General features: G+C 45.3%; 2 protein-coding genes and 1 long non-coding RNA gene across 8 annotated transcripts in view; 1 reads left to right on the forward strand and 2 right to left on the reverse strand.

Moving 5' to 3' along the window:
- Nucleotides 1-3,846, reverse strand: part of LOC135319244 (uncharacterized) — a 40,205-nt gene extending 36,359 nt beyond the window's left edge. For all 5 annotated transcript variants that reach the window (XR_010377714.1, XR_010377715.1, XR_010377718.1 and 2 more), the window contains exon 1: nucleotides 3,767-3,846. This is a non-coding gene — a long non-coding RNA (uncharacterized LOC135319244). The remainder of the gene's footprint in view (nucleotides 1-3,766) is intronic.
- Nucleotides 3,847-3,870: 24 nt separating this feature from the next.
- Nucleotides 3,871-21,264, forward strand: CCZ1 (CCZ1 homolog, vacuolar protein trafficking and biogenesis associated). The gene is made up of 15 exons (XM_031432471.2): nucleotides 3,871-4,081; nucleotides 5,049-5,146; nucleotides 5,240-5,333; nucleotides 5,614-5,691; nucleotides 6,061-6,108; nucleotides 6,655-6,738; nucleotides 7,918-8,093; nucleotides 10,015-10,096; nucleotides 12,278-12,339; nucleotides 12,649-12,760; nucleotides 17,870-17,903; nucleotides 18,545-18,662; nucleotides 19,194-19,352; nucleotides 19,635-19,762; nucleotides 20,917-21,264. Exons 1-15 carry the CDS (start codon nucleotides 3,956-3,958, stop codon nucleotides 20,970-20,972), a joined length of 1,455 nt encoding a protein of 484 aa, XP_031288331.2. The 5' UTR covers nucleotides 3,871-3,955; the 3' UTR covers nucleotides 20,973-21,264.
- Nucleotides 21,265-23,064: 1,800 nt separating this feature from the next.
- Nucleotides 23,065-25,233, reverse strand: part of LOC105099373 (radial spoke head 10 homolog B) — a 39,251-nt gene continuing 37,082 nt past the window's right edge. For both annotated transcript variants that reach the window (XM_010992203.3, XM_064478700.1), the window contains exons 19-20: nucleotides 24,265-24,463; nucleotides 23,065-23,396 (exon numbers count right to left, since the gene is read on the reverse strand). In XM_010992203.3, coding sequence (XP_010990505.3) covers nucleotides 23,222-23,396; nucleotides 24,265-24,463 — 374 coding nt within the window. In that variant the 3' untranslated portion in view covers nucleotides 23,065-23,221. The remainder of the gene's footprint in view (nucleotides 23,397-24,264; nucleotides 24,464-25,233) is intronic.

The following is a 25,233-nucleotide window of genomic DNA, read 5'->3' on the forward strand; positions in this document are numbered from 1 at the left end:
TTTTCCTGGCTTTTATTTGATACCCCTGAGCCAATTACACTCAGAATTGCCCTAACATTTGAGGAGAGCTTCAAGGTCCCTTTACAGGGCTTTCATTGGGGTGGGGCAATCTCAAGCCAGGAAATTCTCATTAGGCTGATTTCCATGCGTCTGGTTCAAGCTGTCCTCTCCTGCTGCCCGGGGGGGGGGGGGGGTGAGGACTCCCAAGAGGAACTGAGGCGTCTTCCTGGAAGCCCCTCTAAAAGCTCACACTTCTTACCCCAACACCTAAGCTCCCAACGTCCTGGGCTCTCCTGGGACTTAGCGACTTTGAACTCCTGTTTTTTGGAGGATGGTAGTAGAGCAGCTTTTCAAAGCTGGGGCATGTGCAGCCTCCAGATGGTTTTAGGGGGACAGGGATCAACATTTTTTTAATTTAATTTTTTATTTCAATGTGCATCAGAAAAGTGAAAGTTAACACCAACATGTGATTTCAATATCCCTGCTTTAGAATGGGGCTACAGGAGTAACAGACACTTGAAAGCGTATGGGTTTGAAGAATATGGGGTCACGGTGAAGGGACAAAACCCATAAAGGTTTTCACGTGAGTCAAAATGGGGAAATCCAGCTTGAAAATGAACTCTCTGGGGAGGGCCAAGAATAGGACTGGGTCATTTCATAGTCGTCCGTCTTGTCACCTCTCCCCATAGACACTTAGGTTCTTCGGTCCTGATCCCCAGCCATCCTGGCAGGAATCGGGCTAGTCCCTTCCCACCGCTAGCTTCCCTTGGTGTGTGACAATGTCCCCCAGGTACCAGCAAGAGGGCCTTCTGGGACAATACTGATGACCGAAGAGCCTCGATTCGTACACAGGTTGCCTTCACCATCACACCACATGGGGGTACTCTGACCTTCCCATTATTTTCCATTCACTCCATTGGCCCTTCCCAGCTAAGGGTTCTTCATGCCAACAACAGTTCCGAAGGGGGACCTCTAAATAACTCACTGTGATCCTGTAGCCCTCTTTCTGTGGGGCTCTGGCCACCATATGCCTCGGAGAAACAGTATGAATGATGAAGCTTTTAAATAATGGTTACAAGCTTTTCGTAGACTAAGCAATCCATTACCCATTAGAGCCGCCAAGGCAGCCTCACCTGACCTAGGTAAAGATCACGGGTTTCTCATTTCTTTTCTCTCTCTCAGGAGGGCATCTGTATGGGAATGATCATGGGGGGCAGTATTTGCAGCACCCAGGGGACACTGTGCTACAGGGTCATACCGATGTTCCGACTGTCATGGGGAAATTGCTTAGAGGATGGATATATACAAGAGGATAAATTGCCACAAATTTTCCATAGATTGAATGATGGTCAGTTATTCATGAATTGTTTTCATTCTGCTGTTTCAAAAGTACAATTCACAGTATTTTTGCCCATTTCAATTTCATTACTTTTTCATTCTTTTAACCTAGTCTTAGAAACGTAATTTCAGAGCCTCTGTCAATAGATAAATAACTCATAATCTAAAGCAGCTATCTCTCTGTATTTAACCAAAAAGTGTCAGGTGGTATGCTTCAATGAAACATAATAATCTTGTGTGGTCTTATGTTGCTTGGATTTGGGGTATTTTGGGAGGGGGTGGGGCTTCCACTCTGAATGAAGGTTAACAACTCTGAGCATCTGAACGTATTTGTGAATTAGCATTTTTTATTTGGGTGTTCTTTTTCTAAGTTGAAATGTTGTAGAAACAGTAGTATTTCCAAACATTAGTGGTAAGTATAATTTGAAAACAAAAAATGTTTTCAAAAATTACCCAAGATCAGTCATCCAATAAATAGCATACAAAGCAATTCATTTTTAAAGGGTTGGTATTCAGTGTGTGCCCCAGGGAGGGAAAGAGTGACAGGACATATAGCAAAATGTTAATAGTAGTGACTCCAGCTGGCAGGATTACAGAGCAACGAGATGAGACTGGAGGCTTTGTAGTAAGTGGAGCATAGTAACTAGAGAAAGTGAAAAACTGACATATAGAATTTACCCAGTCAACCCAGCTCAAGAGAGCACGTTCTCAGCAGTAGAATAATGTGTTTTGATTTTGAAATGAGGGCCTAGGCTGCCTAATGGGTCACAGAACTGAAAAACCCAGCTTGTATTATTTTCCCTACTTGCTTATAAAATAGGGAGGCAACAGTGGCTTTAATTTGGACCATTTTTACTTAAGAATCATTTTGGCTTAGAGTTCAGTAGTTTATAATTTAACGGATCTCAAAGTTGGCTTTGTGAATGTTCTTAACTGTGTAAACTAGTGAGAATTACGGACATGCTTCAGATGTTAGCAATAACGTATTCTGCTTCAGACTCTGCACATTATGAAATACTTCTACAATTTTGTTAATGTACAGGTTTTCACAGTTCTTTCCAGCTTGAACACAAAGTGCAGCAAAACAGTGAAGATGTGAAATATTCATCAGTTTGCTCAGGTTTACAAGTTACAGGTTTAATTCCGTGTAAGGAATGCAGTTTAACTTTGGGTAAAGAGTACTCAGGAATCCAATTTCAAGAAAAAAACCTATCTGGTATCTCTTCTGCTAGTGTTAAGGTATGGCATTACTTTGCAAACACGTAAGAAGACAGATGAAATTGGAATCACCAGGATCATTTCCACCTGGCCTGTTAATTTATTCACAGGAAAGGCTATTTATTTACATTATGCTTTAACTGGTTTCAAAAAAATCAACTTTTTTTGGAAGGCAGATTTTGACATCATTTTCTTAGGGGCTCTATGATGAATGTAAATGGGTTCATACCTTAAATTATTTTTAAGTTATAAAGTATTTCAAATGCTACCTTAAAAATTTTTTTTAAATTATTACTTTAATCCCAAAAACATGTCTTTCTAACAGAACACTGTCCTATACTAAAGCAAGCTACTTGAGGCAGTCTTTGAAGGGCAAGTAATGATAGTAATCTTTTGCTGAATAACCATTAAGGGCTGGGAACTACTATACATACAATCATAGTCCCATTTAATTCTTTTTATTTCTTTTTTTTTTTTTTCTGTTTTTCCATTTAATTCTTAAAGTGAAATTCCTACTGGAAAAGCCTTTACTATAGTTATTTTACATATAAGAGATAGAGACTGTAAAAAGGTTATGTAATTAGTCCAAGGAATCACGCCTGGGGAGGGACAGAGCTAGGGTAAGTCCCCAGATCTGTCTCATGTTCAGATTCCAGCACCGCCTCCCTAAATGTGAAGGTCTATTCCGCCAGCTTGGATAACAGGTCCTGTTTCCAAACCTAACCTGTGACAGGTAAGACAACCTAAACTAAGGTCTTACTGAGTCTGGCCAAGCGGTCTGCTGCAAGGGCTTCATCTCCAAATACCAGGACTCTAGTGCATCTAGTGAATCCCCAAAGTTGGAAAGGGCGATGCCCTGTGCTCCGACGTCCAGGGTCGGGCACCGTGGGGAGAAAAACACGCTCTGACCCGGCTTGTGCCACACACCGCACCTTGCCCTCTGCAGCAATCTTTCTCCTTGGAGCCAGAGGAATCCGGATGCAGCGCCTGGTCCTGTCAGTTTGGTCTGATCCAGTTGTCACCTAAGGTCTCTCAAACTGGGATCCAAAAAACCCCGACAAATGCTCGGAGGGACCCTGTGGATGCTGCAAACGGGCCTCTTTAAACACGCAACCCTCGCCTTTAGCCAGGACCGAAATCTGGGCGCAAAGTTCTGGGGTGGGGGAGAGTTCACCCTCAACTTAACTCCCGTTGTATTAGAAAGACTTACCTAGAAACAAATGGGAACCAAGCCCCGCAGGTGCGCCAGAAGGGGACTCTGGGCTGCGGGTTCTTTTTCCGGGCCAGCGGCGACCACTTCCGGGGCGGCGGCGAGCGAGGCGGAAGTGCGGTCTCCTCGAGGCGCTGTCTCTGGGCGGGCAGAGGGAGGCTCCCGAGGGTGGGGGCCGGGCCGGGTGGGATGGCGGCAGCGGCGGCCGGGGCCGGGGCCGGGGCAGGAGCCGGAGCGGCCCAGGAGAAGCAGTTTCCGCCCGCGCTGCTGAGCTTCTTCATCTACAACCCGAGCTTCGGGCCGCGCGAGGGAGAGGTACGCAGAGCCGGGGCGGCGCGCGGCCGGCCGTGGGCTGCCCAGAAGGGCCCGAGGGCTGCGGGCTGGGGGCGGCCGGCTGGCGGCGGGCCCCGGCAGCAGCCGGGTGCTCCCGGGAGGCGGCCCCCGCCTGCCCGACGCCGGGCAGCACCTGTCCCTCTGCCCGCGTCGAGCGGCATTTACCGGACTGCTTTGTGCCAGGTGTGCACCGGGGTCGGGGATACGGCGGGGGCCGGACAACGCAGGCAGGGTCGGCTTCAGATCCCGGATCAACGCCTGGGTGTTGAGTGAAGGTTCGTCAGGTTAATTCCTCCACCAGGGCTGAGTCTCTTCTCCTTATATCAATCCTGGATGATTAAAATTGAGTTTGTCTTTGTTGCTGGAAGTCCCCGACTAGAAGCGTGGAACGAGAGTCGGGGACTGTAGTCTTGTAACGCAGACTTGGGGAATCTTCGGAAAGTTTTTTTCCAAATTAATAATTTCCGGAGGGTGAGGGTGGGTTATGTTTTTCAGGTGGGGATTGTGACTTCCTCAAAGGATGTCCGGCTTTAGGTTTTATTGGCAGCAAATCACGGACCTTTTAAAGGCTGTTAGTCCAAATGCCTGTGAACCTGCTAGGTTTCATTTGTGGGGAGGTATATGTCTGTGCGCATCTTCTTACAAGCGTTGCTGTATTGCAAATCAGCATGAGGAAACAAATCCAAAGATCCGGTTTTAGGAATAGTTGTCTAGTGCTACTTCAGATGACATGTGACTTACTGGATATCACAGTTGCCTTTCAGGCAGGTGGGCGTTATTTACACAGTGAAGAGAAGATAATTCTTGTTTTTCTAAAAAGGGTCTTTGTTTTGTTTTCCCTGTTAGCGTGTATGATATGAGAGGTTGACATTAAACTTAGCATCTTTAACAGCTAGGCTGGAAAAAAATGCTTGTGTCAGTGTTGTGATTCTGTTTCTTCATACTTTAGGAGGAAAACAAAATTTTGTTTTATTATCCAAATGAAGTAGAGAAGAATGAAAAAATTAGAAATGTCGGATTATGTGAAGCTATTGTACAGTTTACAAGGTAATGCCTTTCCATGTGATTTTGTAGAGCTCGGTGAACTCTTGCAGCTTATACTGGAGAATTGCCCCTAACATGTTCTTTTAACCTTTACAGGACCTTTAGTCCATCAAAACCTGCAAAATCTTTACATACACAGAAGAATAGACAGTTCTTCAATGAACCAGAAGAAAATTTCTGGATGGTCATGGTATTTACATACACAATACACCTTTTTTAATTTGTATAGTAAAGTTACGGACACTCTTTACTGTTAGGGATTCAGGAAGCCCTCTGGTCATCGCATCAGAGTAAACTTACGGTAAAATTGGTGGCAGTTTTAAAATCAAACTCCTATTTGATGTATTTGTTCTTGGGGCTGTTTTAAGAAGTTTTGGTGTTGGGACATGTTCAAGTTTCTTAATTTAGGGGAAAAGTAAAAACACTTGTAACTGATTCATTGGGTAATTTCAGTTTATCAAACTTTGTAGGTTGTTCGGAACCCTATCATTGAAAAGCAAAGTAAAGATGGAAAACCAGTCGTTGAATACCAAGAGGAGGAGCTACTGGTAATGTGTCTTTTTTTACTTCATATTTTTAGAAAAAAATTGTTAATATCTTGGATAACTTATTTGTTCAGATTAAGCTATGTCTCTTTTGCAGAAGTTTCTCAAGGTACACATAGCAAAATGTTACAACTACTGTTTCCATTTGCACAATCTTATAAAAACGAATATGTACCCAAGGTTTAAAGCCCTCCTAAAAATTGGGCTTCCTGGTTCATAATTGAACTTAAATACCTCTTATTTTCATCACACAACTATCGTAGCACAAAGTTTCTGAATCTTACATTGTTTTGCCAAGTGTCATTTTCCCTTTGCCGTGCAGTTTTTGTTTTCCACCTTGAACTGAGATCTGTGCTGTGTGTCTGTTTGTAGGACAAGGTTTATAGCTCCGTGCTCCAGCAGTGCTACAGCATGTACAAGGTGAGCGTGAGTCTGGCCAGTTACCCCAATTTACATGGGTTGTTTAAAAATAATTCTTAATTCTTCACATGACTGCAAGGTGACAATGTGTCTGTTTTAGGGGAGGAAATAATGGGGCCTTTGAAACAGCATTGAGGTTCCCCTCCGCACTTAAGCACCCAGCACTGAGCCCTGCTCTCCTCCCAGCCTTGTACCAGGAGCACATGCCCACTGCTGAACGACAGAGTCCATGTTCTTAGGAAAATACATATTGCAGATATTTGTATGGTTGAAGGAGTCTGGCAGTATTATGTATGTAAAGTGAAACTTAGGTGTGAGAGGAAGTTTAAAAAAAAAAATGCCCAGAACAATAAGATGATTTCATAAAAATTACAACATCACTTAACAGTGTTTTGATAATTTGTGACTTACAACACAGGCTTCCTTATGTAAATATTTACTCAAAAGGAACTGGGGGATGAGATAAGCTGAATTAATGTAAAAGGAAAAAAAACTTATTATAACAGGAAAATGACTTTTCTTTTTTTTAATCTTTTGCCACATTAGCTTTTTAATGGTACATTTCTGAGAGCCATGGAAGACGGGGGTCTCAAGCTCCTAAAAGAAAGATTAGAGAAATTCTTCCATCGGGTAAGGATTTGGGGTTTTATTTGTAATCTTGATAGTTGTTCAGACTGTTTGAGAGATACACAGACAAATTTATTTCTCATGTACCAAAAATCCTAGAACTTGGAAGTGGCAAAGTGCCTACGACATAATGTGACAAAATCAGACCAGTGGGGAAACTCATTAGATTTGCACGGTTGAATCAGAGCTTCCTGCCCTTTGTGCACAGCTCCTTAAAGCATCTTGGAGACATCTTTTGGCTTCATCTTTGCCCCACCTGCATCTGTCAGTGTGGGCTTACTCAAAAGCAAACTTATTGTGTGGTGGATTGGTTAATAAGCAAAATTGCACATTCTGTGAATTGATTTTGTTCACTAAACAGACGTCATCTCTGTTGACTCAGGGAGAAGTTTTGGCTGTGACACAGACTTTCTCGTCTTATTGGTTATTAGTGGGATTTGTCCCTAAATAGTTGCCGTTCTCCTTCAGTGTCACTTTTGCATATTTCACCCTACCTCTGGTCATACTCAGTTGACCTTAGAGAAATGACTTTCCATTTATTTTGCTCCTGGCACTACCTTTGATGTGTATTCTTGAATTATTTTGTTCTTTGAGTTTTCTTTCTTGTTTCTTCATGTTAATGATCGTTATTATCCAGTGTGTCTCCTGGTGCCTGTTGGTGTCTTCATTCCTCTCCTGTCCACCCACACTGTCCATGCACACTGACTGCGTGTCCTTTTAGTGAGATTTGAGCACAAAGTGGCACTGTCTGTCCATGATACCATGTGTGGGGGTCGGTCTGATCTGGGGGGCACTACTATAGGGAGCTAAACATGTGAAAAAGATAAAACACAATACTGAAAAAACACTAATTATATTTGAACTTTATACTTTGAAAAGGGGAGGGTATAGCTCAGTGGTAGAATGCATGCTTAACATGCACAAGGTCCTGCATTCAATCCCTGGTACTTCAATCAATCACTCGATCTAATTACCACCCCCCACCAAAAAAACTGACAAAATATATTTTGAGGTTGGTACTGATTCCAAATCCAGTTCCCTGTGGCTCACCTACTTGTTGGTCTTGTCAGTGTGCTGTTTGCCAGTATGTAATTGTTCCATAAATTAAGACTATTTTCGCTTGTCAGAGTACTGTATTTCAGTGTACCACGAGTAAGTTTTACGCCTTACTTTTTCCTACAGTATTTGCAAACGTTGCATTTGCAGTCATGCGATCTACTTGACATTTTTGGTGGAATCAGCTTCTTCCCATTGGATAAAATGACGTATTTGAAAATCCAGTCCTTTATTAATAGAGTGGAAGAAAGCCTGAGTATAGTCAAGTACACCGCCTTTCTCTATAATGACCAGCTCATCTGGTAGGTACACCCTAAGGCTTAGCATGGCAAAGAAGAAAGTCTTTTAGGATAATAAAGACAGCAGTGCCGGTGTCGATAGCACGATGTCAAACTGGAAATAACAGTGGGGGTTGGGGCAGGTGGGAAGCATCTTGTTAGATATTGTCAAAATAAGGCAGTGATTGTTTAAACGAAAATGAGGGTAATTTTGTTTAAAATTACCAAGCAGGGGAGTTAGCAGAGGAGTTTAAAACTGGTTCCATGAAAGAGAAAATGTGAGGTTTAAAAATCCTATTTTTATTTTAGTGTTTTTCCAAAAACATCTTCAAAGAAGCACTGTAGTAAATGTGGGAAGCACAATTTTCATACTTTCTTTTAAACAAGCTAGATTTGTAAAAAATATCCTGGAAGTTAAAAATGCTATAGAGCCAGGAAGTTACCCACTGTCATCAAGCTGTGTTTGCACCTCGTAGTAGAAACAAACCATAATTTCTTTGATGAAAGTGTTGATACTGTTAGAAGAAACAAAGATAAACTGTTACTAAATGTTCTCAATATATATCTTTTAGCCCAGTATTTCCAAAGTATTATCTTAACATGTAAACAATATTAAAAAATTATTAATGAGCTATTCTTTTCATGCTGAGTCTTAAAAATCCAGTGTGTATGTTACACTCATTTGGACCAGCAAGTTTTCACGTGCTCAGTGGCCGGGTGCAAGCAGGAGCTGCCCCATGCAGAATGCCTTATACGCTGCCTGCCGCTTCCCACTAAGACCCCTCCCCACACAGATGTGTTAATGTCTTAAAAGGAAAAATGACATCAGGAGCCTGTTTTGTTTTTCTCTTTCTCTTCCCTCACCTCAGTTATTTCCGCAAAAGAAAAGAGCAGGGGACTTTCCGGGTGTTTGACTTGAAAACCCCACCTGCCTGGTTGGTTGCCAGTCGCTTTCAGAGTTGGTGTTGTCACAGGATGCACACCGACGGTTCTTGGCTGCTTCTCTGTCGGCCTCACCTTAGGACCCGGAACTTCATTCTGCTTGGCAGAAAATTACCACCTGCCTCCGGGCGTTAGGTCCCTGCTAGTTTCAGCTGTGGATAGAAGGTTCTGGAACCTTGGAAGAGGAGAGGCAGTGTAGGAAGAGGAAGACAGAAGCCAACGGGAGGCGCCGGGGAGGCGGGCACACTTCTTTGCTAAGCCAGGCCCAACTCTAGTGCAGGATTTTACTGAGAAGGAAGAGAGGGCCTCTGGATTGTGGTGCAGAGGCTTGATTTATATAAAGTTGAATTTCCTCACTGGATTTTTTCAATATCTTGAATGGAAAAAGCCCCAGATACAGACTTACTGTTTACATCCTAATCTGAAAAACCGATTTCAAATAGAGCCCGATGCCTGCTAGCTTCTCAGCACTTTTCCACATGCCACTCACTCTTACCGCATTTCAGATTGGGTGGTTTGCCAGAAAGGGTGTTTCTTTCTCTTCCCCCCTTTGCCTGCCCTGAAATCGGGAGCATTAAAATCTGCACACGTTTCTGAGACATGGCAGGACCCAGGTCCCTGTCGCCAGCATCCCAGTCTGTTCAGGATGCTTACCCTGTAACCCAGCGAGGGGGGAGACATTGCCTCCCAGAAGTGGAGCGCTGGGGCTGCCACTGCTCCCTGAGCAGTCCCACCTGGAAGGCAGGCAGAGAATCAGAGCCACTGTGACTCTTTGTTTCAAAAGGGTTAAAAATACGAGACTACGTAGTAGTACCCTGGACCGATCAGAATGAAGTTCTCGCTGCAGGACTCGAGTTGATTCATCCCTGTCTTGAATGTCCCCGTCAAGGAGGGGGCTTCTTGATAGAATGTAAAAGAGAGAGAGAGATGAAGTTTTATCATAGAGCAATGGAAAGACAGATCAACTCCAGACTTTAAACATGGTGTTTTTCTGATGTTTCAGGAGTGGATTAGAACAAGATGACATGAGAATTTTATACAAATACCTCACCACATCTCTATTTCCAAGGCATATCGAACCTGAGGTATGATTGGGTACTAATCTCTCTCTCTAGATGGATGGATTGGTAAATAGAGACATAGCCAGACGTAGTTGGGCGCGCACGCACACACACACACACACACACAGATCTGGGGGTGGAATAACGTGGTGGGAGGGGCAATTCTGATCTTTATTTTTACATTATTAGTGTGATGTTTAGTTACATATTTGTCCCTCAGTATCCATGGGGGATTGCTTCTAGGACCCCCAAGGTTACCCAAATCCACAGATGCTCAAGTTCCTTGTATAAAATGGTGTAGTACTTGCATGTAACCTGTGCATGTCCGTATACTCTGAAACACATGTCCGTGTACTCTGAACCATCTGTAGATTATTGTAATACCTAATACAGTGTAAATGCCACGTAAATAGTTGACACTGTGCGGCAAATTCAAGTTCTGCTTTGTGGAACTTTCTAAAAAAATTGTTCCCCCAAACATACTCACCTTGCAGTTGGTTGAATCCACAAATGGGGACTCCGCAGACGTGGAAGCCTCGGATACAGAAAGCCAACTGTATTTATTTAGTTGTGTTATCACTTAGCCCAGAAAACCACGCATGTCAGCTTTTCTTCATTTTCTTACGTTCAAATGCAAAAGCAAAGGTATGTTTTTAAGAGAATGTTTTACTCAGTGCAGGAAGAACTGGATTTTTAGGTAAGACTTTGTGAACTCTGAAAATACCAGGGGTCTTGGACAAAACAGTGGTTAATCCTATAGTCTTTCTGTCTACAAACAAGAGATCTAATTTCAAGTAAATTTTCTAATGCCTGCCTGGTGTTTCCAATCTGGCATTTAGTTTCCCAGTTTTCTGCAGAGAACTGTAAATAATATAGGGTTGTCCCCAAAGATCTTTTTTTAGCTTTAATTAGGTTGGAAGTGGAAAAAGTATTCCTCGCGCATAAAACCACCACTTTGACCCAGGTGCACGCATGCAATCTGTCTCCCTCGATCTGTTTATTAAGCCGTGACCTGAAACAACAGGAGAAACCTCTCTGACAAGAAATCTCGAGGTTCTGAAAAGAACCTGGTCCTGCGCTTAGTTCCTTGCTGGGTCTTGAATACAGTGGCTAACATTTCTGGAACGTGTACCGTATGCCAGACATGGCGTAAGTGCCCAGCAAACTGGCATCATCCCGTGACATTCCGACAGCAGTCGTGCAAGGGGGGTAGCTTACGTCCACCTTACAGATAGGATACCCAGGCTTGGGGCTTGCATGCCTCCCGCAGAGCCAGGACCTGGTCTCAGCTTCCACCTGAGGCTAAAGCACCTGCTTCCAGCCACACCCTCAGAAGGATCCTTCAGGAGGCTTTTCCATGGGGGACGGTGCTGTTGCAACAGCAGAAAATCCTATGTGGTTCTTTATTATGTCTAAAGAGCCAGGCTTATAAAACAGGAACATGCAAAGAGGCAGTGTGAACGTGGACACGTGCGATCTTCTCCGAGTACAAGCTGCACATGTAAGAGTTAGCTGTGTGTTGTCACTGTTAAGACTTACATGTTTTTCAGTCTTTCACTTGCAGTTATATGCTGAAATTCTGTGTAGACTAGGACATCAAACATTTTAGAAGGATAATAAGTTTTAGCTAACCCGACTACTAAATTTGGTTTTTTTTTCAATTCCTACGTATCTTGGAATAGTGTACGTTCACCAGAAGAAACCAGGAACGTGTCACAAATACAAATCTAGGAGGAGACGAGATGTCAGGGCTGCAGGCGGAGGCTTTGAGGTCAGACAGGCCTGGGTTTGAATCCGGCCCTGCCGCTTAGGAGCTGGGTGAGCCGGTGAGCTCCGGCGAACCTCAGCCTGCACATCCAGAGAACAGGGAGCGGGTTCCCCCCAGGAGTGACAGGAGATGAAGTTAAGGAATCTATGTCATTGCCTGGCATGTATTAACCACATGGGAGATTTCAGTTATTGCTGTAAAAGGAGCTAAATCAGCATGTGGAATGTAGGGCTCAGTGAAGTTATGATCGTTCTGGTTAAAATCAGTGAGTTCTTTAGGTACCTCTAATCCCCCATCTCTTTTTTTTGTTGGGGAGGAATATGGGAAATTGATACAGAAAAATGGCATGGAGCCGATGAGTAGCTATGAATGCTGTTTTTCAGAGCTTTGAATATAGAAAATGTAATGTCATTTGTCAACGTTACATTTGTTTGCAGTTGGCAGGAAGGGATTCTCCAATAAGGGCAGAAATGCCAGGAAATCTTCAACACTACGGAAGGTAAGACTTTTGTCTTTTAATATACAGCGTTGGATTTTATTATCTTTTTTGGTCAAGATAAGATCATGAGCACCGAATTGCTGTCGTGCTGTTTTACTGACAATCATCAACACAGGAAATTCTTTTGTTTCCAATGAATTAAAACTATTATTTTTTTTATATTCTGATTTGGTGTTTTCCAAGTAGTGTCTGGCTTTTTAAAAAAAGGGTATATATTAAGTAGGTATACTAAGGTGGCTTGAACTGTGTATATATTCCTGTTTATAATCTGCCTAATTGAATCGAGTCATCCCTGTGCTTGCTTTTCAGATTTCTTACCGGACCCTTGAACCTTAATGATCCTGAAGCAAAATGCAGATTCCCCAAAATTTTTGTAAATACAGATGACACCTATGAAGCGCTGCATTTAATTGTTTATAAGGTAACAACTGTTTCTCCCTCCAGGGTTACTAGATTGATCCTAGAGTAATCTTTCTTGCATTTGGGCACCAGGTAGGTATGAGACCTCTTCAGTGTTTCTTGGAACAAGTGTTACAAGTTCTCATTATTGTAAAACTCAAAATAGGTGCTCTCTGGACTAATGGGCTAACTTCCGGTCCCCGTGAGACAGTTCTGTGATGAGTGAGTCACTGTCCGAGGCCGTGACTCACGAGCGTTTCAGGTCCTGCACGCGGACAAGTCAGAGGCCGTGGAGGCCAGTGCCGCCTGTTGCTGGGGGCCTGCCCACGCCTCAGTGGATTCTGCCTGCGCTCTGATTTTAAAGCTGTGGACTTACTCATTCTGTAAGGCTAGTCTGAGTTTCCGGCAGGATGTTATCTTGGAAAGATGTATATTTAGGTTAGGTTGGGTTTTTCAAAGGCAGCTTTTGGTTCAAGAAAAAAGGCTGAGCATGCGTTGTTTCTCTTTCCCGCCTGAGCATACAGTTACATTTTAGTTCATAAGGGCTTAGAAATGATGCTCTGTGGCCCAGGAAGGAGGTGAAATCAGAGGATGGGGGAATTCTCTAACTTCCTGAAAGGTGGGAAGGAGACACACAGAGCGGTGCTTGGTGGAGGAGCGTGGAGGGAACGCCAGCTGGGAATGCAGGCAGAGGGGCCCCACAGGCCCCGAGAAGCTCGTGGCTCCTTGGAGGCCAGCCGTCACCTGAGGAGTCAGGAGGGGGACTTGGGAACAAGGAGGTGAGTGAAGTGTTGGACGTAAACCAGCCACCCACCCTTCCCCCACCCTCACACACAGACAGCCAAGCACCCAGCCCTGGATGCAAACTGAGGCTCTTCTGAAAGGAAGCAACGATCTGGAGAAAGCTGGAGGGGCTCACAGGGGTGTCGGCACCTGACGGTTCGGCCCCACTCCTGGCGTGGCCGTGCACCCGCAGGACTGCGGCCCTTGGGCTGCGCTCGAGGCCGGGCCTCCTCCCCAGCCAGACTTTCAGGTCCCTCATCCTGATGTGTGATTGGAAAAACAAAACTGGGGGTCCTACGAGAAGCAAGAGTGATTCAGAGAACAGAAGAGAACTTTTAAGAATTAATACCCACAGAGATTAGAGAAATTGTATGTGTAGAAATGAAACAGGATGACATGGAGGAGCAGAGGTTATGCTCAACTTAGGCTAACTGCAAATATAATGTAAAAGTTTTCTTTATTGTGGTAAGATATGTGTAACATCTAATTTGCCATTTTAACCATTTTTAAGTGTACAGTGCGGAGTATGTTCACAGCATTGTGCAGCCGTCACCACTGTCTATTTCCAGGACTTTTCTTCACCCCAAAGAGAAATTCTGTGCCCACCAAGCAATAACCCCTCATCCCCTGAAAATAGAATTGTTGACATAAGAAATTAGAGGAGTTAAAGATAAGTTACTTTCCCCAGAATATAAGACAAAGTGATGAGCGATAAAATATGGGAGGAAAGGTGAGAGAGGAATTTCAACATCTGATTGACAGAAAGTGGAGAGGAAATTAGTAAGGGGTCTTATGAGGAAATGTCTAGCTGAAGAGGCACACGTTTGCCAGGTGGAAAAGGCCCCTGAGTGTCTAGTGCAATAAATCTAAGCGGCCCACGCCTGCGCACACTGGCGGGCAGTTTCAGAAATGTCAGGAGAAGATCCTGGAAGCTTCCAGAGGGAAAACCAGGTTAAAAAAAAAAAATGTAAAACTGAGATTGGCAGTTTCCTCACCAGCACTCGATGTCAGGTGACGGACGGGAGAAAGACTTGTGGGGTTCTGAGAGAAAATGATTTTCAGTGTAGACTCTTTGCCAAGCCAAACCGTCAATCGTGGGGAGAGAGAAGAAAGATACATTAAGCATGAGGTTCCCCCTGCATCCTTTCTTAGCATGCGGCATGAGGTGGTATCTGGGTAGCATTCAGTAAGGAATCCAAGAAAGAAAACACTTTGGAATCTAAAACAGTGGTTTTTCCCCATGAGAACATGGTTCTGTTCTGGATGTGGGGGCTCCAGAATGAAAAGATGTTTCATTCATAAAATAGTAAGATGAAGAGATTTGATTCATTGTGTCATGTGATGAAGGATGGCGAGGGAGGAAGGCCTTGTAAGGAAAATAGACAAAAAGGCATGGTCTGAAAATGAGCCCAACTAAAGTGAGGCATAACTTAGAGCAGTAACTGGAGGGAAAAGTCCACTTTCATATCAAGCTAAAATCCTCCTCCTCTGAATGACCCGGGGGTGATGACTCTGATCCCGAACACGAGCTGGCACGCTGCTGTGTGCTGGGCTTTCATTCTTAGGGTCACCCACGGATCTAACGAGGTGTGATGATGCCGTCACAGTTCTGTTAAAAGAGTTCGTATCTTTTTTAAAAACAGCTTTATTGAGGTATAATTCACAAACCGAGTAATTCACCCATTTAAAGCATACAAGTCAAGGGTCCCCAGGACACCCTCAGGTCTCACGCGGGCTCCCAGTTCAGGGGATCCAGGAGCGCCCAGGTGCAGGCTTCTGGTGTCCTCTCTAGGGGGGCCGTGCAGACAGCACCGCGCCTGTTTCTCCCGGCAGCGACACGTGACACTTGTGGAGCATGGCCAGCCAGGGAGGTTCGCCCAAGCCTTGACGTCCAGAGGTTATATTCAGACCCAGCCGACCATATCCACCTGGCTGACCGTGGTCTCTGGCCTCCAGGGGTCCAGATGGTGCTGTGGGAGCTCAGGGCCGTAAGGGGTCCTGGTCTGTGGTTCTCTTTTCTCAGAATCCTTGTCTGTCTTTGGTATCAGGGTATTAGCTGGCCTCAGAATAAGCTGGCAAGTGTTCTCTCGTCTCCTGTTTTTTGGAAGACTGAAAGGTCAGTGCTAATTCTTCAAATGTTTAGTCACAGTGAACCACCTGCATCTGGGCTCTTCTTTGTGGGCAGTATTTATTAATTAGTCTCTTAACTTACTTTTCTGCTTCTCTATTTGAGTCAGTTTCAGTGGCTTGTGTCTTTCTAGGAGTTTGTCCGCTTTAAGTAACTCAGGTTGATGGTATACAATTTTTCATATTACAGCCTCATTTATAATCTTTCTTTTCCTTTAAAGCCAGTAGTGTTGTCTCTTTCACTCTTGATTTTAGAAATGTGAATCCTCTCTCTTTTTCACTTGGTCTAGACAGTCTAGCTGAAGGCTTTTCACTTCTGTTGATCTTTTCAGAGAATCAACTTTTGGTTTTCTTCTTCTCTGGCTTTTCGTTCTCTCTTTCGATTTCCTTCCGCTCCCCTCTTTACTGTGTCCTGCCCCGGCTTGCTCGGGCTTAGTTTGCTCCCCTTTCTTCCAGGGTCTTCAGATGGAAAGTTACATTTTTGACTTGAGAACTTTCTTCTTTTTAACATTTTTGTTTATAGTTATAAAGCTAAAAGACTTTTGTTATACCAAGATTTAATGGATTTTCTTGGGTAAACATTCTTCCATTTGCTGTCTGTCCTTAGGACAGTTTCCCTCTGGAAATCTAAATGAGTGTTTCTGATGTGTTTCTCCAATTCATGGTGTTTCACTGGGGAGAGAGCCCCACGCTCCTCACTCTGGGAGCGCTCTAAGAGTCCTTGGCTCTTCCAGGTACCTACTGAAATGATGGTGGTGTCTGAGGTTAATATGCGGTGGGCAGGTGGGTGGGGCAGGCTTGGCCATGAGTTGACAGTCGTTGAGAAGGTGATGGTCCATGGGGTTCGTGTATACCATTCTGTGTACATTTTTTATATATTGGAAATTCTTTAACTTTTAAAATAGAGACTTTAAAAGGCACATTGTTAAAAAAATCAACCTGTAAGAGGTCCAATGCACAAATGCCTGGTGGCCAACGTCAAGGAGGGAAGTGGATCGGGCCTCAGGACACTGTGACACACAAGGCTGCACGTGTCCCAAGGAGACCAGCCACTGCTCCAGCCCAGAGGGAAGAGCAAGTGGTCCCAGACCTCGTGATGCTTTAGGAGAGGCTAGAAGGTGCAGTCTGGGTAGAAAACTAGTTGGCACCTAAGTCAAAATTACTTTAAACACAAAGAAACACATATATTGGATGGAACCGGCCCGGAAGCCTCCAAGCTTGCACCCTGTTTATGGGTAAATAACAAAGCAACATAAATGTCACTGACTTTGACAATGTATAAATAAATCTAGCTGACGGGCCAAGAGGTGGGAGTGGGGCGATGCTGGCGTGGTGGGCTGTTAATGCCCATTTAAATAGTGGCAGCTCAGGGCTCCGGCCAGCGACTGGGGGCCTGAGAGGCGAGCCATCCGAGGCTGCACAGGGGCCACCGGGTGGAGGAAGCTGAGTGGCCGTGAACTGCGGGGCTTGGGGAGGGAGGGTGACAGAAGAGAGGCTCCGTCACAGTGTCTCACGGTGACCGCAGTGTAACCATGTTGTCTAGGCCATTGACCGTGGTCGCCAGCAGGAACAGCCCTCAGAGAAGGAAGCCTTGTGCATTTTCACCATAAGCCTGTGTTCTGCTTGACCTTTTTTAACGGTACACATTGCTTTGATACATTTAAATACTTCTGGTTATTTTATTTATGTTTCCATTGCTGTAGGTTCCTGTTACTAATGTCATAACTGCGTATTTCCTATAATAAAAAGTGAAACAAGGTGACATTAGTTTGCTGGGTTTTTTAACTTATCTGTATCACACTTGAAAATAGACTGGAATAATAAGTCCCCAGGTACCTGTCACACAGCTTAATAATAGGCTAATATTTCATCTCTCTTCTCTACATATTTGGGTTTTTTGCTAGAGCATTTAAAAAATTTTTTGTTTTCACTAGAGCATTTTAAACCATGATGTAATTTCGCTCATACATGGTTCACTTTGCATCTCTAATAAGGACATCTATTTTAACATAACCTCTCCGCCATTAGCACGCCTGACCAGAATACGCAATGCTGCCTAGTATCACCTGCGATCCAGGCCATGTCCGTGTTTCTCCAGTTGATTGAAAAGGTCTTTATAAAGGTGATGTGTTGAAATGCAGACTCAAACCAGGCTGCTGCATTTGGATATGGAAGCCTTTTTTGGTTCCCTTTTCTCATCTTTGGTTTATCTCCCCCCCAGGCCATGAGTGCAGCTGTGTGCTTCATGATCGAGGGTAAGTACGCACCTGTGTCTGATTCCAGCCTGATTAGCTAAGCCTTTTCTCTTTCCGCTTTGCCGTGTTCTGGTCCGAAATGGTAACTATGTGGTCCAGGCGACACGGAGGCTGTGCTAAGCACCGCTCTCCAGCTGGGGCCTCCGCCGTCTTAACTAGCGCTTTCTAAGGCCATGAAAGCCCCAGCTTCCTGCCTCTCAGCAGCGGGACTTGGGCACCTCTGTGCCTTCCTGCCTGTGAAGTGGCTGCCGGAGTGCCCACCCCAGGGGCTCTGAGGGTGAAAGGAGGTAGTATGTGTCCAGCGCCTGGCCCAGGAGTGCTGTGTAGTGTCTGTTCCGTGAATATTTGGCCGTCTCGGGTCTCCCAGGGGGCGGCAGCCAGTTTCCCCGCCGCGGAGCGTGCTGCCGTCAGCATGCACACTGAGCTAGGGCTTTTGAGTCTTTTTCATCTTAAATGTAGCTAATTCTGACTCTTCTGTTTCTCTTCTGTTTGGGAGGGGAGGGGGGCTGGTATTAATTGTTCTATTTCCCAGATAAGTAAAGTTTTAATTTGAATATTGTCGTTAAGATGGTGAAGTGAACCTTGACCTTTCTAACGCGAAGCGTCCAACGCTCACTGGTGTTTCTTAAATTGCTTGTTAGCCTCCGTACAGCCGACGTTGGATTTTTGTCGAAGGCTGGACAGCATCGTCGGGCCCCAGCTCACAGTGCTGGCATCTGACATTTGTGAGCAATTTAACATCAACAAGAGGATATCTGGGTTTGTACTTTGCTGCGTGTTTACTCTCAAGCATTTAACTGACCTTGGAAGAGTAAGGGTGGGTTTTGCTTAAGAAGGTGGGTGGTGGTGACGTTCGTGTTTTCTCTGAATCCGGAGAACGTGGGCTGTTCAGTCCTGGGGAACCGCTCCCAAGTGTTTCTGCCCTACGGTGACAGCTGGGGCTGGGTCTTCTCTCACTGCGTCCCCTTAGCCCTCTCCCCGGTGGCGCTGTGACCGTCTGGGGTTAGGTGTGCTGTCTGTGCCTGTGGTCGTGGCCCTGTGAGTGCGCCTCGCGTTCCTCCTGCCCCTCACCCCCGTGCACTGTGAGTGGTATTCGTCATATTGAACACCTCACGGATATCAGCTAAGTTACTGTTCAGCCCTACGCCTTAACTGAGATTCTTGACTTGAAGGCCCAGCTGTTGGAAAGGCAGCCTCAGCCATCACACAGTCAAGGCTTTGCCAGTGTAGCTGTCGGGATCAGATCACTGTACTTTCCTATGTCACCGTCTCAATGACATGTTTCCACAGGTCTGAGAAGGAACCCCAGTTTAAGTTTATCTACTTCAACCACATGAATTTAGCAGAAAAAAGTACAATTCACATGAGGAAAACACCCAGTGTGTCACTAACATCTGTCCACCCGGACTTAATGAAGATTCTAGGTGACATCAACAGTGACTTCACCAGGTAATTCTCACCACCTCTCAGTTTAGGTGCCTGCTTTCTAACAAGAGACATTAAAGGGCTCATCCCCAGAAGCTGGGGGACCCAGGGCCCCCTCTTCAGGGGCTCACACCTGATCACTGCCCTGGGCACTGCTGCCCAGCAGACCGCTGAGCCCAGAAGTTGCTGGTTGCTTATATGTGACGCCCTGAACAGAGTTTCCTGTTTCTTGTTTTAGAATGTCTGTTGTCACGGTCTAGCTGTGTATGGAAGCAGCAATTGCCTTTTGAAACTCTTGTCTTGCAGAGTGGATGAGGACGAAGAAATCATCGTGAAAGCCATGAGTGATTACTGGGTCGTTGGGAAGAAGTCTGACCAGCGGGAGCTGTATGTCATTTTGAATCAAAAAAATGCAAACCTGATTGAAGTAAATGGTAAGTAGGATTTGGTATCTGAGCAGAATTTTGATGCTACTGATATTTAAAAATGATCTTTTCAGCGTACAAAGAAACACGCTAAATAGAACAAAGTACAACTGTTGAGATTTTAAGCAGATGCCTCTGTTGCCTAAAGGAAACCATCATGTGACCTGTTTCTGTTTTTCTGCAGTTTAGTTCCTTGGGAAAGTATGTGGAACACTTGCCAGTCTCTTGGAAAACTTGATAAAGGCCAAAAGAAAATTATTTGCTGTAACACTAAGGAAAAACCAAAGTCCCATGGCTTTATGTACTGTGTATAAAAATGTCCATTTTTATTCCCCGTGATAAAAACACATTTTGGTGCAGAGCTGCCAGGTTTACTCAGCAGTTCACAGCCATCTCTGTGCACGACCGGAATAATGATACGGAAGTTTCCTTCCGCCTTCCAGCCAGAGCGGTCGGTCTGGCTGTGCACTTGGCAGGACCCCGACGGTGGCTCTCACTTGCCCTGGAGGATAGCGTGTGTCACTTTGAGGGCACTGGGCTCCTTTGCTGCCCTGCCTGAGACCTGGAGCAGGGAGAGTACAGCTGGGGGATGCAGCCCAAGTGCCGACTGTAAGAACAGTTAGGTGTGAGGGTCCTTTGTTCTGCAGACATCTTCTGGGGCGTACGCAGTTTTTCTCCTGACCCGGGTTCTTGTGTGAATGGTTGTGTGCGTGAGAAACTACCTCGGTGAATTACATGCCTCATTTAAAACGGGAATTGAATACGATCAAGGCAGTGGCGCCCTGTGGAGCGCCTGCTCCCCAGCTCAGGGCTGCAGGGGGCTCTCCTGTGGTTGTGCCAGGCTCCTCAAGATCTGAGGGGTCCTGCTCCTAACCCCCACCCCGCGGGGGTCCTAGGCACTTTGAGTGCTGGCTTTGAGCTTTCTCGGGCCCAAAGGAGCCGCGTTAAATAGCACTGAAGTCTCCTACAGGTTAGGCTTTTTTCTTTCTCTCAGTTTATTAACATTTCATACCAGGGCTTCTGAGATTTAAGGTCAAAATTAATGCAGACTTGCATTTATTCCCATCTTGACTGCAGGGAATTTCAGGTGCTGATAATAGATCATATAACCTTTTAAGCGAGAACTTCTTTTCCTTACGCACTGTTTTCTGTTCTTTTTGCAGAAGAGGTCAAGAAACTTTGTGCGACGCAGTTCAATAACATCTTCTTCCTGGATTGACTGATACTGGCTCACCGAAACATCCTTTGAAAAACAACTCAGCAAGCATTTTGTTTACCATTGCAGGTTATTGGTCATATTACTGACTGGATTAATGACAATAGTAAAGCAATACTTGCTTTGAAGAATCAAATTTCTACTCAGTCTGATGATCCCCTGAGGTTTTTAGATTTTAAATATTTATGTGGAATTAATTACAGGTAGTCGGCTACATCTCTGTCATTCCATTCTTTTGACATTATGTGAATATTTTACTGGAAGATAAGACTAATAAATTGTTAAAGTTTTTAAATTTCTGGTTTTGCAGTGAGTCTGTCCCTCGTTGCTCGTTTGTAGACCACACTGGCCGTGGGGTCCCAGCCCATCCTCAGAATATTCTAGCAGCTAGAGCCGCTCTGGGTTGGGATTCCTTCCCAGTCACTGGACCTCGGGTGGTAAGCCATGAGGCGTCTGCCCAAAGTAATTGCTGGACTTGGTTTTTATTTTGAGTATTAACCTGATTTTTCGACCACAAGTAAACAGAATACAAAGAACTGAACGGAAGCGCTCCAGTGTGGCCCAAGCATAAAGCCACGGAGAGGCCCCAGGAAGCCGCAGCTCTGCACGCATCCTCACAGCTGAGAGTAAGTCTGGCTGAATTTGATTTAACTTAACTTTTGGTGATCTGGACGTGCCAGAGTTTGGGTGGAAACTAGCCAGGCACGGTCTGGAAAAACTGGTGCTCCACGGCTGCCCTCGCCCGCCTGGGAGTTCGGGCAGACAGGAGGGGGGCGCTTCTCGTCAGTCTGCAGCGTTTTCAGCCTCGCTCAGCCATACATGACTCAGTCTCCGTTAGGATCTCCTCGTCACCCGCGAGTGACAGCTGTGTTCCAGCTCCCGGTGACCTTAGGCTTTCTTTACAGTGTGTGTTCACTCCTGACGTATTCATCACAGCAAAACTGGATCGTGGTCTCTAATGTGGTGTTTGAAATTGTTGCAGTTTTCAGCCTAAAACCTAGTCCCTGTTTCTGTCAGTCTTTGTTCTCCGTCGCATGCTGGCTGCTAACGCTGGGTGTTGGTGCAGACTCCGTAGGTTAGCGGCTTGCATTATTTGTGTCCTTACTGAATGCATGCTTCCCGATCTGTTTCTTCCATCGTGGTTCTAAGTCTCCCCTGTGGTTCCGTCAGCTCTCGTGAGGCTAGTGCGTAAGATGCAGGGGAGTGGGTGGTGCTCCTCTTCGGTCGTTGGTCCTTCTCCTGCGTCCTGCAGATGTTGGCTTCAGATTCTGCTTCGTCTGTTTTCAACCTTGGTTGCTCTTCAGTCATCTTGATTGTCCTGGCACACCTTCTTCCACATCTTTATTTTCATCCTTTCTGTCTGGTTTTGTTTTTTCCCTTATAAAAAGTAGCATTGAAGTGAATTTTGATTTTTTTGTAATCCAATTGAATTCTCTCTGGATTTTTTTTTTTTTTTTTTTTTTTTTTTGGTGGGGAGGAAGAGGTGAGTTAACCTGTCTGCTTGGTGACGATGCATGTATCTGTCCTTTCCACACCGTCTTCTGTGTTTTCTGTTTCCGGTCTTCCTCCCAGCTCTGTATTGGATGGTAGTTTTCTTCCTTTTGATAGCTTGGAAGTTGTAGATTGTATTTTTACGCTTTCGGTGGTTACTCTTAAACTGAACACAAATGATAGCTGTAATATTTTTCTAACTGAGACGAAGTGTTCACTTAACTGACGACGGCACACCTGGCCTCTCATCCTGCTGTTTGGCCTTCTGTTCACACAGTGCTGTTTGCCGTGCTGCGGGAACTGATGGGAGAGGACCAGGGAAGGGCCCTGTAAGAGGCAGCACGTGAAGGACAGGTAGGATTTGGACACGGGGTGGTTCCAAGGGGCAGAGGAGGCCTAAAGAAATGTTTAAATGACTTCATCCACTTCCACTGGTTTCTGATGGGTTTGATCAGATTCTAAACTTAATCACCAGGACTATGATTTAAAAAAGCCCAACATAATGTATACACTCTCACTTAAAACCCACATGTGTGTATCTGCATTCAGCTCAGTTGTCAAAACAGAGGCATTCTGGTGAGCCCACCAAATAATAAACCCAAAATCCAGTGGGCCCAGGCTGTGGTGTTTAATGAAACATGGAGACAAGAAGTAAAACACACACAGGTTTGCTGGTGAGGAAGTTTGAATCCCAGTGCTTTGGTTCTCGGCTCCTTTTATGTCTGCTTGTTCTTGTGGCTTATTTACAAGCCCAGTGACCTCTACTTTCTCTTTTTCTTACTTGCGGTGGATTTGCTGCTCTGAGAAACCACCGTGTCCTCTTTCGGGGGGCTCGGTGTGATACTGGAGGAGGGGGCGTCCACCGGTTCCTTGATCACAGTGATATCGACCTCCAGGTCTGGTCTTTTGGCCTCTTCCTCTTTCAAGCTGTTTAGCCTAATACAAGAAGCAAACAAACACAAGAAGGTATTTTTTTTTCCCTTTGCAATTTTAAAGTTTTTATGCTGTACATGGTGTAAACAGGTCCATGTCTGGATCTCAACCATTTTTGTGAACAAAACGGTAAACTGTCATCACTTTGCCTGAAATAAAGTGATGCCGTAGCCAGACAGTCCCAGATCAAGTCTCCATGTGTCTGCAGGGACTTGTGAAGCACGTGTCTCTGCAGTGACTTAGCAGCTCGCAAGGAGCCTTTAAAATAGCATTGTAGCCCTTTTCCTTAAATCTAATATTTTCTTCAGCAGGCTGCTTGAGATGCACTTTACAGAGGGCAGGCGTGTGCACTCTGGACGGACCTGTCTGCGTGGAACTGAGCCTGGACCGCGGCTCTGGAAAGGTGAGTGTGCGCCCTTTGCTGGGAGCTCACCACGCACCAAGCATTGTTTCTGACGCTTTACAAACAGTGGCTCAGTCAGTCCTCGTGACAGTGCTCCGAGGTACCGCCCACCTTACAGGTGAGGAAGCTCAGGCTCACAGGGACAGACCTCATCCAGGGTCACCCAGTGTTGTAAGTGGGGGCTAGGATGTGAACAGAGCTGTCTGTCTCCCAGCCACTGTGTCACGATGCCTCTTCATGGGCACCTGGGGACACAGGTGTCATCACCACGTCAGACAACCAGGGGAGAACGCGTGGCTATGGGTCCCGGGTTCTCAGTCCCCCGTGAGGACGTGCCGCCCTTAGGAAATTGTAGACTTTGAATGAAGGTGTTTGGCCCTGAAGCTTCTGGCGGCTACAGGGGACGGGAGAGACACGGGACTGAGAGCCCAGGAGGGCGGGACGGGCCCAGAGGCTCTGCCAGGTTACCTGGCTTCCAGCTCATCGTCTTCCATTTCCCTCTGCTGGGCCATCGCTTCATTATGCAGCCGGTATTCCCTGACTTTCTCCTTGAGGGTTTCTTCGTGTTTATGTGCTTGGAAGAGTGTGTTCACAAAAAAGATGTACATGTTAGTGATCCACATGTTGAGTTTTTCCTTTTGTTCATCCTTGGATTTTTCTTTTTTCTCTGGAAGAAAGGTTGATTAAAATGAGCATTAACACAATCCTGCAATAACTTTGGAGTCTGTGTCCATATTCCAGGTCTGTCGCTTCCTGTGGCGGGCAAAGTGCCCTCTTACCCCCCGCCCCCGTGAGATGGGGTGACGCTGCGCTCCTGGGAGGAGGGCTAGGTGGCTGCAGAATGCCCCAGGGACCATCTGCAGCAGGGCGTGCCGGGATTGTCAGCATCTCCTTCAAGTCTCTTGGTACCTGTATTTTTTTTCTAACTAACTCCTACGTATTTTGGTTTTCTAAAATTAAAATCTTAAAAAATGTTACCACATTTCCATGCTTCAGAGAAAGAAAAAGAAAACTCTTGGCTTTTGCATACATTGTCTTTAAAGGCAGTTTTCATTCATAAAATTTTTTAAAGGATTTTAACTCTGAACTGAGTAAGAAGGGAGGTAAAATTATTGACTTGGTGAGGAGTCACTTCACATTTACTAAGGCCAACAGCTGCCACTTTGGAATGTGTTTAAAATCATTGATTTCTGAAACAGTAGTACTGAAATATCTGAAAGATTGGGGATCTTTCATGATAGCAGTTGCCTTTTGTCTGTGTCTATAGCTTGGGCTCCTATAGATGGCGGGGATGGGGAGGAGCAAGTCCTCCGGGAAAGCAGGACTCTGACCAACCCACCCTCCCAGCCCAGAAGCTGCCACCTGGAGGGCCCGGAGGGGAAGACTAATAGGAACAACCATGATGCCAATGCCAGATTCTACAGAGATGAAGGGCAC

This window comes from Camelus dromedarius, chromosome 24 (assembly GCF_036321535.1).
Source record: "Camelus dromedarius isolate mCamDro1 chromosome 24, mCamDro1.pat, whole genome shotgun sequence".
Classification (NCBI taxonomy): Eukaryota; Metazoa; Chordata; class Mammalia; order Artiodactyla; family Camelidae; genus Camelus; species Camelus dromedarius.